We start from the raw sequence: 13,972 nt of genomic DNA, 5'->3' as shown, positions 1-13,972 counted from the left end.
AGGTCCTGTGTACCTTTTACCCATGTCACCCCTTACTCTAATGGCTAGTGATGTTATTTGCATTTTCCTAATGCCCTGTATGTTGAATATCTCTTTATTTGCTTATTTGCCACTATATTATCCTCATTAGTAAAATGTCTCTTCATGACTTTGGCCCATTTTCAAATTGGATTGTTTTGTTACAAACAGTTGTTTGAGAGTTCTTTATTTTAATAGATGTGGGTTCTATATAAGATAATTTTTGCATATATTTCCTCCTAGAATGTAGCTTGTCTTTTCAGTCTCTTTCCAGGGTTTTTTACAGAGCAAAATTTTTAGTGTTAGATCCTGAAGGTTTTCTCTGTGTTATCTAGAAGAGTTTCATAGTTTTACGTTTTCCATTTAGACCTGTGACCCATTTTGAGTTAATTTTACATAAAGTTTAAGTTGAGGTTCATATTTTGACTTATGAAGGATCAGTTGCTTCACCGTTATTGAAAAGGATCTTTTTCTTTCATTGGACTCTTTTTGTACCTTCTTCAATTTCTGCAAAACTATAGGCACAGTATTGGTATATTAAAGAAAACTCCTAGTGTATTTTTGTGTGTAATTGTCATATGTTATCATAATTGACATTTCTCCACCTGATTTTCCCTGTCAAATCATTTGGGGAGGTTTTTTAAACTACCACGTGGTCTCAGGTATTACAGATCAGTCAGTAGCTTTCACGAGTGCTTGGGACATATGTCACTGTGACAGACATCACTGTTGAGAAACTATTTTAAATGAAAAATTAAATTTTAGTTTTTGTTATTTACTGATAGCTTGAAATTCTTTTTTAAGGAAATCTAAGGTAATTTGGGTTCTTGAAAGTTCTCTAATTCTGTAAGAAAAAATGTGGAATTGATATAATTTAGTCAATAGAAAAGAAAGCAATGTAATAATTAAAAGCTCATTTATGATATAAATGGTAGTTAAAAGAAATGGAATTTTTAACCTCATAAGCTGTCCTACCTAGAAAACAGAAGACCTTGTAGTAAGTATAGCAAAAAAAAAAAAAAGCACAGGCAAAATTGACTTGTTAAAGTTGAGTAAAAAGCAACTTATAAAATAAGTATAGAGCTTTCCTTCAGGGTAATTTGTACCCACTTATAAATTTTTTTCTTTACTCTATGACTCTCTTATTTACTTTGTGAAATATGAATTAAACATTTATAATAATTTTAATTGTAAGACTTGTCATAAAATATTAGTGATGGCTTTTAAAAATCTATTTATACTTGAAAATTTACATTTCAGTATATAAATGCATTTCTTAGTTTAAGATTGTCTTAAATTATTTCCGCTCCTGAATTACTTATGTTTTTATGGAAAGAAGCATAATTTCTTACTTGATTACACTTCTCTGTAACATAAGACTTTAATTTTAATGTAACATTTTCCTGGAAAATACAAACCAGTTTGACATAATTACAGTTTTATCTAGTTTTAAAATATATATCACACAGTGAATTTTTAGCTCACTTCCTGTGTATTTTAGTCATTTACAGGTGGAGGATACAGATTGGGTAATTCCTTTTGTAAGCGGTCTGAATACATCTATGGAGAAAATCAGCTGCAAGATGTAGGTACAATAATCAGAGTGAAAAAATATAGATACTGGCCTCTAGTTACTACTATTTTAAAAAATTAAAAATTGGTTATGTAAATATAATATTTTCATTTTCTTAATTTTGAAACATAAATTAAAAGGTTAATGAGTGTTAATGAGTTTTCAGTCTCCGATTTTATATTTTGTATCCCAAATGTGCCTTGCAAAAATAGATGCATAACTATTGAAAGAATGTATGCTTCACTGTAAAATGTGCTTACATATATACGATAATCATGACTATAAATGCTGTACTATCATAATATAGAATGAGTTGAGTTGTGAACATTACACCTTGTCATTATTTCTATTGCCTTTTGAAATTTTATAGTTATAACTTCATTTTAAATGTGTAGTTTAGCCTTGGAGGGTCACTAGAAATTGTCTTGCCCCTTGGGATGAATGTGTAAGCTCTGTAGCAGAAAATATGGGCACAGAAAGAAAAAAGGTGGGTGTGGAGTGGCAGCTGGATGCTCTTATTGCTTTCGTTTACTCAATGAACTAGAAATAATTTTACTTTGAGGCCAGGGTCCAGGTGTAGGACCCGTGGGACCTTTGCTATTTCAGCCATTGTCCATTTGTTAAGCTAAAGACAAATCTGCTTATCAAACACACATCATTTTATTTATGTCTTTATTTTAACTGTGAATAAAGAATAGTACAAGTCCATGTTTTAAATTAAGTAAATGGCTCAATGTTATGAAGTATCATATTTGAAACTTAAAATTGTCTGATGTAGGTGGATTTATTTTATTTCTTTTATTTTTCTATGTTCAAAAGGTTCAGATTTTGCTTAAATTGTGGAGTAATGGTTTCAGTTTAGATGATGGAGAACTGAGACCTTACAATGACCCAACGAACGCTCAATTTCTGGAGTCTGTTAAAAGAGGGTAAGCTGTATTATTTGTGTTCTATTTGTTACTTAGGGTAGATTTGTTTTTTAGCAGAATTCTGTTCAATAGGTCACTACTGGTTTTTAAGAGTTGTATTACATGAGTACTTCCTGGGAGAAGGATCTTTTTAAGTATATAAAGGACATTGCTCTCTGTAAATTACTGGTTCTCAGCTGTGAGGGTGGGGAGGCAGTAAGACTTCAGTCCCTTTAACAATCTGATGAAGCTATGGTCCCAACTCCAAGAAGTGTCTCAATGTAATAAATCAGTGAATTGATTAGCATGTAGCTGCCCATCCACTAAGCCACTGTCCTGCTTACTGTTGACAGGGTCACTCTCATTGCATGTATGCCTGAAATTCAGCAACTTATATTAGAAATCTTTTAAAGTGGCATTACAGCTGGCAGAAGATTTCAAAAGGTTAGTTTGAAGTTGTAATTTATGAAAGTGAACCAGATATGCAGTACTCCGACCCATCTAAACAACATTGTAACTCATTAGCTCTTCTTGCTGAATGATAAGATGTTTTGCTGAGATATTGGTGATGAACTGGGAGATTTAAGCAGCAATGAAGGGACTATACTCCACCCAGGAATTGAAGGTGGGGCTTGTCCATCCATCCAAGTGATGAAATATGTCCAAGGAGAGTGGCTATAGTGGAGTGAAGATGAAATTCATTGGAGTTGAGATAGTGAAGGAACTTTGAAGCAAAGGTATTTTAGAACACTAATTAGCATGAATTTTCTATTTGAATTATTCTACAAAGATAATGTCAGGATACAAAAAAGAATGGTGGGCAGGAAATGCTGTAAGCAGTATGTTGAAGTCATTGAGAAATGTGGAAAGCTTCCTGTGAGGCAGTATATGGTGAGTGGTAAATACAAGAATATAAAGTGGTGGACTTGGAACCCTGCAGAATCACCGGGAAGAGCTGGGAGTGACTGAGTAGGCAAAGTGTTCATCTGCTAAGTGAAGATCAACAATACTGTTGAAATTGATGTTTATTTCAAGATGATGAATGTATTATACTGTAGATCAAAACTAATTTATTAAATGAAAATAATCTCTAAACCTCACCATCATGGTATACTAATTGAGTTTTTGTTTGTTTTTTTTATTTGAACCACATTATCTCCTCAAGTGCAAATTATGATCAAGAACAGTTTTAGGAAAGACTCCTTGAAAACAATGAATGATGTCAGATAGTGATTGTCAACAGTATAATCACTGTCCCCTGTTTATAACAAATATTTTGTAATACCATCTTTACTATCATCAAAGGAGAACTCATTAATAATATCTATATATATCATTTCCAAAAAACAAAGTAAATTATGTCTTTAAAATATTTAGGGCATAAAAGAAAGCAATTTACCATAAAATTATACATATTTCAATTTCTAAATGCTCAGGTATGGCCACACCAGAAGATATAACAAAGCAGTCAGATAGTTTGCACTTATGTGCAGCCTAGCACTTCTCATATAAATGTGACAGACATAAAAACAAAATAATAAGGTATGTGAAGTTGGCAACTTCATTACTATAAGTGGCATTGCATGAACTTGGTAAAGTTCTAAATAAAACCAGTTGCAATCTTTCCTCAGTTTATATGGAAGATGGAAATTTCAAGGCATATTAGTATAGTATGAATAAAAACAGTTTTTTGAGTTTTTGCTTATATATATGAGTCTAAGCCTTAGGTTTTAGGCTCAGACATATAACAGTATTGTCATCATATGACTCTGGCAGGACATTCAGTGGTTCACCAGAACCCCTGACAAGTCTTCACTGTGGAAGATGACACCCGATGCCGGAGCATCTTTCATCCCTGCCCTGACCGAACAGCAGCTCTCAGGAGTCAGAGAACAATAAAAAACACCCCTATCATTTTGAAAACTTCCTCCAGGGAGTTTAGAAAGAAATGCCTACATTAACTGTATGTCCTCTCAAGAATTTTCTAGTGTTAATTTAGGTAAGAATTGCTGTCTCAAAATTTGTCAAGACAACAAAAAATCCCCTTGTTGAGACTCACTAAGGAATAATATGATGCAACTTAAGAAATATCTACAGAAATATCTGTAAAGAAATATCAATCATCACAGAAATTTTATATTACACTTTACACAAATATAGTGATTTTCCAGTGTAGCTCACAATTTGATTAATTTTCTTTTCAAAAGTTAACTAAAACCTTTTTCCCCTTTTTAAGAGAAATTCCCCTGGAGCTTCAGCGACTGGTTCATGGTGGCCAAGTGAACTTGGATATGGAGGACCATCAGGATCAAGAATACATAAAACCCAGATTGAGGTTCAAGGCTTTTAGTGGAGAAGGACAAAAACTTGGAAGGTAGAATTCTAAAATGAGAAAAAGACTTGTCTTTATTCAACATGAATTTCTTTTGAGAATTAAAAAAAAAATTAAGATAAGCTAGAAAGTAAAACCTTAAGACTTTGCAATTGGAATTAGATATGCAGATCTGGTGATAATATTAATTGCTAATACTTAGATAGCAGTTATCACATTCCTGGTCCTCTAAGCACTTAACGTACATTAACTCACTTAATCTTTGCAACAACTCTTCCATGTCAATTCTGTTATTCTTCCATTTGCAGATGCGGTATTTTGCCCACATTGATTGAGCTGTGGAGTGACTAGCATGTGGGATTCAAACTGTACACTCTGGCTTCAGAGTCTGTTTTTACCATTGTGAAATCCTGCCTCTATCTGATTACATGGTTTCAAAGGGGGGTGTTGTAAGGGTTGTTGATTAGATAAAACAATAGATATCTTAGATCATAGCTCTAAGCATACCTGTCTGTCATTAGGCTCTCACAGCAAGAGCAGTATATTTCAGTTGGTGGTTTTCAATATATTTTTAGTAGCCAAACTCTTCATTCAATTAATGGAAGCCCAATATATAAAACACATCTAAAACCTGAGCTCTTCTGGTTACAGGAGAGGAAGGAATTAGCACTTGAGACATTTCCAAAGAACCCCTAGGACTTTGCCAAGCACAATTTAGAAACCAGTGTGCATGGTGTAATGTATGAGTGGACTCCTTCATAACAGTCTGGCTTAAAAGACTCTTCATAAACCTTGTAAAATAAGTTGGTAAAAGTTACCCTCTATTTGTCCACATATCACTACAGGTGACCATGAAATTGTGGCATTGGCCATGAGTCTTAACATACCATTTTGTACATGTTTTGTTTCTTTTCATGTGATTCCTTCCCTTCCAAGTTCTTTTCAATTGCACACTGGTTCTCCGTTCCCTACTCAGTATCAGTTCTTTCTGTCTTTCATATCTCAAGTTTCCATTTCTGTATCCTTTTCTGCTTTTAGAGACTGATTTCTGAGACATGTAGGAAATACAGGAACACGTGTTGCCCTGGCTTTTTTTAGCACCCAAATCCTTCAGTGCCCAGTCACCGGTTTACTGGAAAATGTTCTTCCTCATCTCTCTTTACTACCAGCGCAGGTCAGACTTCTCCTGAATTGTTCTTTCTTCCCTCCTTTTGTTTTTATAACTATGACCCACAGATTTTTAAAAAATATTTTCTAGTACTTATTTTTTACTTAATATTTATTGAGATTATGATTTTTAATTAGATTATAGATAAAATGCCTGGTCATCTCTTTGTTTTGTACATATTCTTTTTCTGTTATATAAGTTTATGACCAAGAATTAATGTTAGAATGCATGTTTTTATAGTAGAAGTACAATAAATCTAGAATTGAAGAAGTTAGCATAAAAAAAGCTGATTCTAATCAGTAATTTCCACAAATGAAACTTAGGATATTATGTGGTTATAGTATCTTACAAAGGCCAGGCTTTTTCTTACTAAGCAGGTAGCTAGAGAAAATGACCCAAAAAAAGGAGAAAATGATGGAGGAGAATGACAAAGATTAGAGATGGTAATGCTATGTTAGTTGTTAACCATACTGGTCAGGGTTTTTCATTGCAGAAAACAAAATCTAGTTGCTATTTTAAATAGTAAAGGGTTTCTTATAAAGCCTTGGATAGTTTATAGAATTTCTGGAAGAGATAGCAAACCAAGCATTCCTTAGTCAGAAATAAGCCAACAGAGAACTCTGTAGAGAAAACACCTCCTGTGTCCCCATCAGTTTGCTCAGTGCTAATGAATGTAGGGACCAGACACTAGAACATGCCATCATGACTGCTCCAGAAGAATGAAATGCCTCCCGCACCGTGGTAACGAGACGCACTGCATAGCTTCCACCCCAGTGCTCACTTTATCATTGGTTTGCTCAGTAGAGGCAGGGGTATAAAATCGTAGCTGCAAAGAAATATAATCTTTAGAATTTTCAGCTTCTTACGTGTAGGAAATTTAGCATGATATTGTGAGCCTGTGTACTGCACATGAACCCAAATATATTGAATAGTTTAATATATATATATATTCTAAGAAAGCAAAGTGGCATAGAAAAATTTTTGAAGACTTTACATTAAGAAATACAGTGATAACTTGGTACTTGTCATTAATTCGTTCTGCAACTTGTGACTGGTGCTGAAACTGGCGAGGATCAAACAAGCGACAAGTGATGCAGCATTTTTCTTGTAGGGCGGCATCATGACTCATACAAGTTTTAGCAAGCGCAAAGAGTCCTAAGCAAGTGCCAAGTGCTGAAACATTTTTTTCTCTTCAAAATGCGACGAGTATAGGGTTTGATGAGTTCTGAAGCCAGCAGGTACCAAGATATGACTGTATATTGAAATTAAAAAGCTCTGACAGTTAACAATGGTAACTTTTTAAAGTAGCTAATTTCCCCATAGTTCCAGACAGTTATTTACTGAACAGAGAAATAATTAAAAAGAAGCAAAAAATAAAAACAAATGGAAATAATTCCATTGTCTTCCCTAGCTGGCAGTCTTAATTGTAAACAGAACATTACATAGATGGAAACTAACCTAATTTTTTATTGTGACATACAGATAATTATGGGGTAAACCTAAACATAATGAAAAACATTAACCAGTACCTTCAGTTAGTATAATAGTAGCATAAGTCACAGACACACAACTGCAGAATTACAGTGGTACAACAGCTGGTCTTATTTAATAGAAATAAGCTTAGTGAGCTAGAGCAGGACAAGCAGAAGACCTAGAAAATCACAGGCTCTGTTTCGATAGGCAGGGTTAACAAACAGACACTCAGTGCAGGCTTTTGAGCTGGGGTGTATGAAGATGAAATCACGATGTGAAGCAAGTCTCTCTTTCTACCAAAGAACAGTCACTACCTATTTTTTGTACTGTGCAATCCAAAAAATTCTCTTTGCTACACTCACTCATTCCAGGCACTATACCTGAGACTTGACTTTGTCTTGGTCTCTGTACCTTGAGGGCTGTTTTCTCTAAAATCTTAACAGCCAGCCCCTTCTTTCCTCCCTTTCTGCATTTTCTTATCCCAGCAGTTCTACAACCCCCTTGCCTTACTGTACAGCTGTGAGATTTGTCTGCCCTGTGCTGTTCATTGCTGCTGGGGACGACCATACTTCGGTGCTGGGCAAGCAAGCTGCCCGTCTCCCACTGTCAAAGAACATTCCCACGTAGCCCCTGCTTTCCCTAAGCCTCCTGTTCTCCCCCTTCCTCCTCAGCACATGTCTTTGCTTCCAGCTTTACTGGGAAAATAAAGAGCCTGGTAAGAATTAACTGAATAAAGTCCCCTTTACCTCTTAGTTTATTAAATTCATCCTCTTTTCAGTGCGAAGATGTTTCTCCTGTCCAAGGGAATTACTAGGCTTACAACCGACATCCCTTCCTTCAGTTTGCCTAGAAACCTTGTCTTATCAATTAACTTCTCTACTTCCCTTTAAAAAAATTTTCTTTTTAATGTAATACTTGAAACATACAAACTGTATTAATAACGTCACTATCTTTGATTAATTGAATGATAAAGAGAAAGTTTTAAGTGGCAAATAGGTGAGCCTTTGAAAGGTAAATATTAAGTTAACATACCTTTTGAAATTATTTTATTTCTGCCCTGGCTGGTGTGACTCAGTGGACTGAGTGCTGGCCCGCGAACCAAAAGGTTGCTGGTTCGATTCCCAGTCAGGGCACATGCCAGAGTTGCAGGCCAGGTCCCCAGTTGGGGGTGTATGAGAGGCAACTGATGATGAATCTTTTGCACATTGATGTTTCTCTCTCTCTCTCTTTCTCCCTCCCTTCCCCTCTCTCTAAAAATAAGTAGAATCTTAAAAATATATAAAATAAAATATTTTATTTTATTTAATATTAATTTATAGTATGTGCAAAAATAGCTAGCATCTGTTGATACACTGTCCTAGGATTACTGGTACAGGCATACCTTGTTTTATTGCACTTCACTTTATTGAGCTTCATAGATGTTGCATTTTTACACATTGAAGGCAAGACCCTTTACTAGCAAAAAGATTACCACTTGCTTTATTGTGATACTTCATTATGGTGGTCTGGAACCAAACCTGAATACCTTTGAGGTATTCCTGTGTAACATACCTTCATAACATAATATTCCCCCATTTTATAAATGATAGAACTATAATTCAAAGAGATTAAGTTGGTGCAATGAGCATAGCTGAGATTTGAAACCAAGTCTGTCTGTGCTCTTACTCATTCTTCAATGTTAACTTAAAGTTGCTCAGGTTTCTGACTAAAGGCTGGTGTATGCAAAACAGTTTCATGAAATTTCAAAGGGATAAAAGGAGGAAAGAATACACAGATAGGATTTTGAATGAGATTGGAAAAACTAAATCAGAATTATAGGATCCAAAATAATTATAATGAAAGAGGCTGGAAGAAGCATAGGAGACCCAAAGGAAGCCATGTTCTTGCCAGTCCAGAAGCCATGGGGTAGGAAGGATAGCTCGTGAGTCAGGTATAGGTGTAAATGTTTATTCCACTGTCTTCAGTTTGTCTTATGTGTTTGGGTTTGTGTTCTAATCCTTTCATTCTTCTTTCATAGCCTTACGCCTGAAATTGTCAGTACACCTTCCTCCCCAGAAGAGGAGGATAAGTCAATACTTAATGCAGTTGTTCCTATTGATGATTCAGTGCCAACAACAAAAATTCAAATCAGGCTGGCAGATGGGAGTCGTTTGATACAAAGATTTAATAGTACACACAGGTAAGCTTCTAGTTTGCTGTCACACACATGGTTACTTATATATGTAAAATTGTATGTGACTTGAGGAATGAAGAATATTAAATTCTTTAGATTTGCAGTAAGTTTTTAACAAAAGGAAGAAAAACTTGAAAAGGGTAATAGCTATGTTTAAGAAGTGAAATAGAACTAAACATCTTTTGTAAACTGTCCAAATATTAATGCAAATCCAGATATCACTCAAAAAAATAGTTAGCCCTGGCTGGTGTGGCTCGGTGCATTGAACGCTGGCCTGAGAGCCAGGGGTTCGCCGGTTCAATTCCCAGTCAGGACGCATGCCTGGGTTGGGGGCCGGGTCTCCGGTTGTGGGTGGGCAAACCACACATTGCTGTATCTCTCACTCTCTTTCTCCCTTCCCCTCTCTCTAAATATAAATAAATGAAATCTTTAAAAAAAAAAAAATTAAAAGCTGCAGTTTTGCACTGTTGCTAAAACTATGTGAAGTGGAATCAGATTTAATATAGTAAAACCTTATTTGGACCTTTGCTCAAATAAAAATTTATGGTAGTTCTGATTGGGATTAACTTTTACATAGCAAATTCTTCATAATATAAATTTTTAATGTAAAGTTTAATTGTGGTATTGTCAGGTACTTCATATAAACTGTTATAAATGCCATTTTAACATCCATTTGTGCATTGACATTTGTGCTAGTAAGATATTTTTGTTTATTATATCCCTCTGTGGGATACATTTATGATCTTAGTTGAGTTACTATGTATATGTGAAAGTAATTTAATCATTTTTTATTTTCCAATTACAGTTGACATACAATATTATATTAGTTTCAGATGTGTATAACATACTGTAAGACATTATAAAACTTAATATCATTTTGGTAAATCTTGTACCCAGCTAATACCATGCATAGTTATTAGAATATTATTGACAATATTCCCTGTGCTGTACTTTACATCTCCATGACTACTCTGTAACAACCAATTTGTACTTCTTAATTCCTCCACCTTTTTCACCCATTCCTCCCATGTGGCAACAGACAAAATGTTCTCTCTATCTATGAGTTTGTTTCTGTTCTGCGTGTTTGTTTTTTAGATTCAATTGTTGATAGATATGTATTTATTGCCATATTATTGTTCATATTTTTTAATCTTTTTTTCTTCTTAAAGAAGACCCTTTAACATTTCATGTAATACTGGTTTGGTGGTGATTAACTCGTTTAGCTTTTTCTTGTCTGGGAATCTCTTTATATGTCCTTTGTTTCTAAATAATCGCTTTGCTGGATAGAGTAATCTTTGTTGTAGTCCAGGCTTTTCATCACTTTGAATACTTCTTTCCAGGCCCTTCTTGCCTGCAGAGTTTCTTTTGAGAAATCAGCTAACAGTCTTATAGGAACTCTTTTGTAGGTAACTCTCTGCTTTTCTCTTTGGGACTCTCTATGCTTCCTGAACTTGCATGTCTATTTCCTTCACCAGGTTAGAGTAGTTTTCTGTCATTATTTTTCAAATAGGTTTTTCAGTTCTTGCTCTCTCTTCTCCTTCTGGCACCCCCATAATGCAACTCTTGGTACACTTAAAGTTGTCCCAGAAGCTCCTTACACTATCCTCATTTTTTCGGATTCTTCTTTTTTCTTTTTGCTGTTCTGATTGGGTGTTATTTGCTTCCTTATATTCCAAATCACTGGTTTGATGCTCAGTTTCATCTATTCTACTGTTGATTCCCTGTAAATTATTATTTATTTCAGTTAGTGTATCCTTCATTTCTGACTGATTCTTTTTTATGACTTCCATGTCCTTTTTTATGCTGTTGAAGTTCTAAGTTCATCTACTCTTTTCCTTATCTCATTGAGCATCCTTATAACCAGGGTTTTAAAGTCTATATCTAGTAGATTGCTTGTCTCCATTTTGTTTAGTTCTTTTTCTGGAGTTTTGATCTGTTCTTTCAGTTGGGGGCGTGTTTTATTTGTCTTCTCATTTTGGCAGCTTCCCTGTGTTTATTTCTATATATTAGGTAGAGCTGCTCCGTGTCCCAGTCTTCACAGTGTGGCCTTATATAGTAGGTGTCCTATAGAGGCCAGTGGTCAGTCTCCCTATCACCCAAGTTGGATACTTGAGGTGCGCCCCACCCCCCATGTGGGCTCTGTATACCCTACTGTTGTAGTCATTTAGCCTTGATTGCTGTTGGCACATCAGTGGAAGGTATTTATCCCCCAGCCAGTCAGCTGCAACTACTGGCTACAGCCACCACTGTAGAGGATCAGCTGTGCAGGGGACCATCCCACAGAGCAGGACTTACTTCAGCAGGGCTCTGGTGCTTGGTGAGTCTTCCCCTTAAGTGTATCAATGTGGTCTGAAGCTGTCCACTGGGTGTGCTGGCGCTGGGGCCAGCCACCACCTGTGTTCTGCCCGAGACACCTGGCATGAGCCACAAAGTGATCTGCAGATGACTCCTACTTGTGTCCAGGAAAGGCCATCCTGTGAACCAAGGCCAGGTGCCACTAATGCTGGGCCTAGGGCCACTTAGTAAGAGGTATGAGGCATACCAAGACCAGATGCTGCTTGTTTTAGAAATTTTAGGAACATCTGAATCATAAGCCAAGACAGGCCCTTTGTATGGAAAAGCCACTGGAAACAGCTTGGTGAGCCCACAAATTGGGTGTGGCAGGGTCTCAGGAAATCACTGTGGCAGGTCTAACGGTGTTAGCCAGGTTGATGGAGTCTCAGATATGGTCCCTGCCTGCTTGTTCTATGTAGGTGGACTCAGAAAAGGAACAGTGGTTTCTGCTAGCACTTCTATGTGATAGAAAGCTGCCTCTCCTGTCTCATCCCCAGATGTCAGACATTCAGTTCCTTCCAGTATGTCCCAGGTGCCTTTTGAGCTGCTTCCTGCCCCAATGCTGAAGCTCAGACAAGTGAGTCCAAGTAAGTCCATGCACAGGCCCTTTAAGAGGAATTGCCTGAAATTACAGAAGCCTCTATCTCACTCAGCCACCATAATCCCTGCTGGTTTTCATAGCAAGAATTTACAGGGACTTCTCTTCCTGGCGCTGGAACCGTGCACTGCAGGGCCTGGTGCGGGGCTGGGACCAATTACCCTCAGGGGGAACTTCTGCAGCTTAGATGTTCCCCCCAATGTTTACCTGCCACATGTGGGTGTGGGACCAGCCCATTCTGCATCTCCGCCCCTCCTAACAGTCTCAATGTGGCTTCTTCTTTATATCCTTAGTTGTAGTATTTCTGTTCAGCTAGATTTCAGGCAGTTCTGAATGATGGTTATTCTATAGTTGTAATTTTGATGTGGTTGTGGGAGCATATGAGTACAGAATTTACCCATGTCATCATCTTGACTGGAAGCCCTATGTCAAAACTATTTCTAAAAATTATTCTTATGACTTTACACTTCATAGATCCAGACTCAATTTGACATAGGCCAATTTGAGGTACCTCCTTCTGGGTCATGTGCTGCTAAAATACTTTATACTCTGTAAAAAGTAGGACCTCCACTTGCATTGTAATAATATGCTTGACATTTTGTGCATAGCTCATGTGAAGATTGTCTCTGTTTTAGGTACACTCCTCAAATATTATCTTTCTTTTTTTTAAGTATTTTTTATTGATTATGTTGTTACAGTGGTTCCAATTTTTTTTCCCCTTTGCTCCGCTCTGCCCCAGTACCCCCCTTCCCTCCAGCAATCCCACCCCCCTTAGTTCATGTCCATGGGTTATGCATATAAGTTCTTTGGCTTCACCCTTTCCTATATTATTCTTAACTTCCCCCTGTCTATTTTGTACCAACTGATTATGCTCTTAATTCATGCACCATTTCCCCATTTCTCCCCCCCCCCCAGCTGATAACCCTCCAAATGATCCCCATACTGATGATTCTGTTCCTATTCTTGTTTGCTTAGTTAAATTTTGTTTTTATTTTTTAGATTCAGTTGTTGAGAGTTGTGAGTTTGTTGTCATTTTAGTGTTCGTAGTTTTGATCTTCTTTTTCTCAAGTAAGACCCTTTGACATTTCATATAATAATGGCTTGGTGATGATTAACTCTTTTAGCTTTACCTTGTCTGGGAAGCACTACATCTGCCATTCCATTCCAAATGATAGCTTTTCTGGATAGAGTAATCTTGGTTGTAGGTCCTTGTTTTTCATCACATTGAATACTGCTTGTCAGTCCCTTCTTGCCTGCAAACTTTCTTTTGAAAAATCAGCTGATAGTCTTATAGGCACCCCTATGTAGGCAACTCTCTGCTTCTCTCTTTCTGCTTTTAGGATTCTCTCTTTATCTTTCACCTTTGGCATTTTAATCATGATGTGTCTTGGTGTG

At 36.5% G+C, this 13,972-nt stretch overlaps 1 protein-coding gene across 1 annotated transcript in view; it reads left to right on the top strand.

Annotated features, from left to right (window-relative positions):
- Positions 1-13,972, top strand: part of UBXN2B (UBX domain protein 2B) — a 31,235-nt gene that overhangs the window by 15,309 nt on the left and 1,954 nt on the right. The window contains exons 4-7 of the mRNA XM_090283663.1: positions 1,520-1,603; positions 2,411-2,520; positions 4,736-4,873; positions 9,490-9,651. Of these exons, the coding sequence (XP_090139789.1) occupies positions 1,520-1,603; positions 2,411-2,520; positions 4,736-4,873; positions 9,490-9,651 (494 nt within the window). The remainder of the gene's footprint in view (positions 1-1,519; positions 1,604-2,410; positions 2,521-4,735; positions 4,874-9,489; positions 9,652-13,972) is intronic.

Source organism: Furipterus horrens, unplaced genomic scaffold (genome assembly GCF_987537825.1).
Source record: "Furipterus horrens unplaced genomic scaffold, mFurHor1.1.pri manual_scaffold_7, whole genome shotgun sequence".
NCBI classification, from domain to species: domain Eukaryota; kingdom Metazoa; phylum Chordata; class Mammalia; order Chiroptera; family Furipteridae; genus Furipterus; species Furipterus horrens.
Note: the sequence above shows the minus strand (reverse complement) of the source record. Positions and strands in the feature narration are given on the sequence as shown.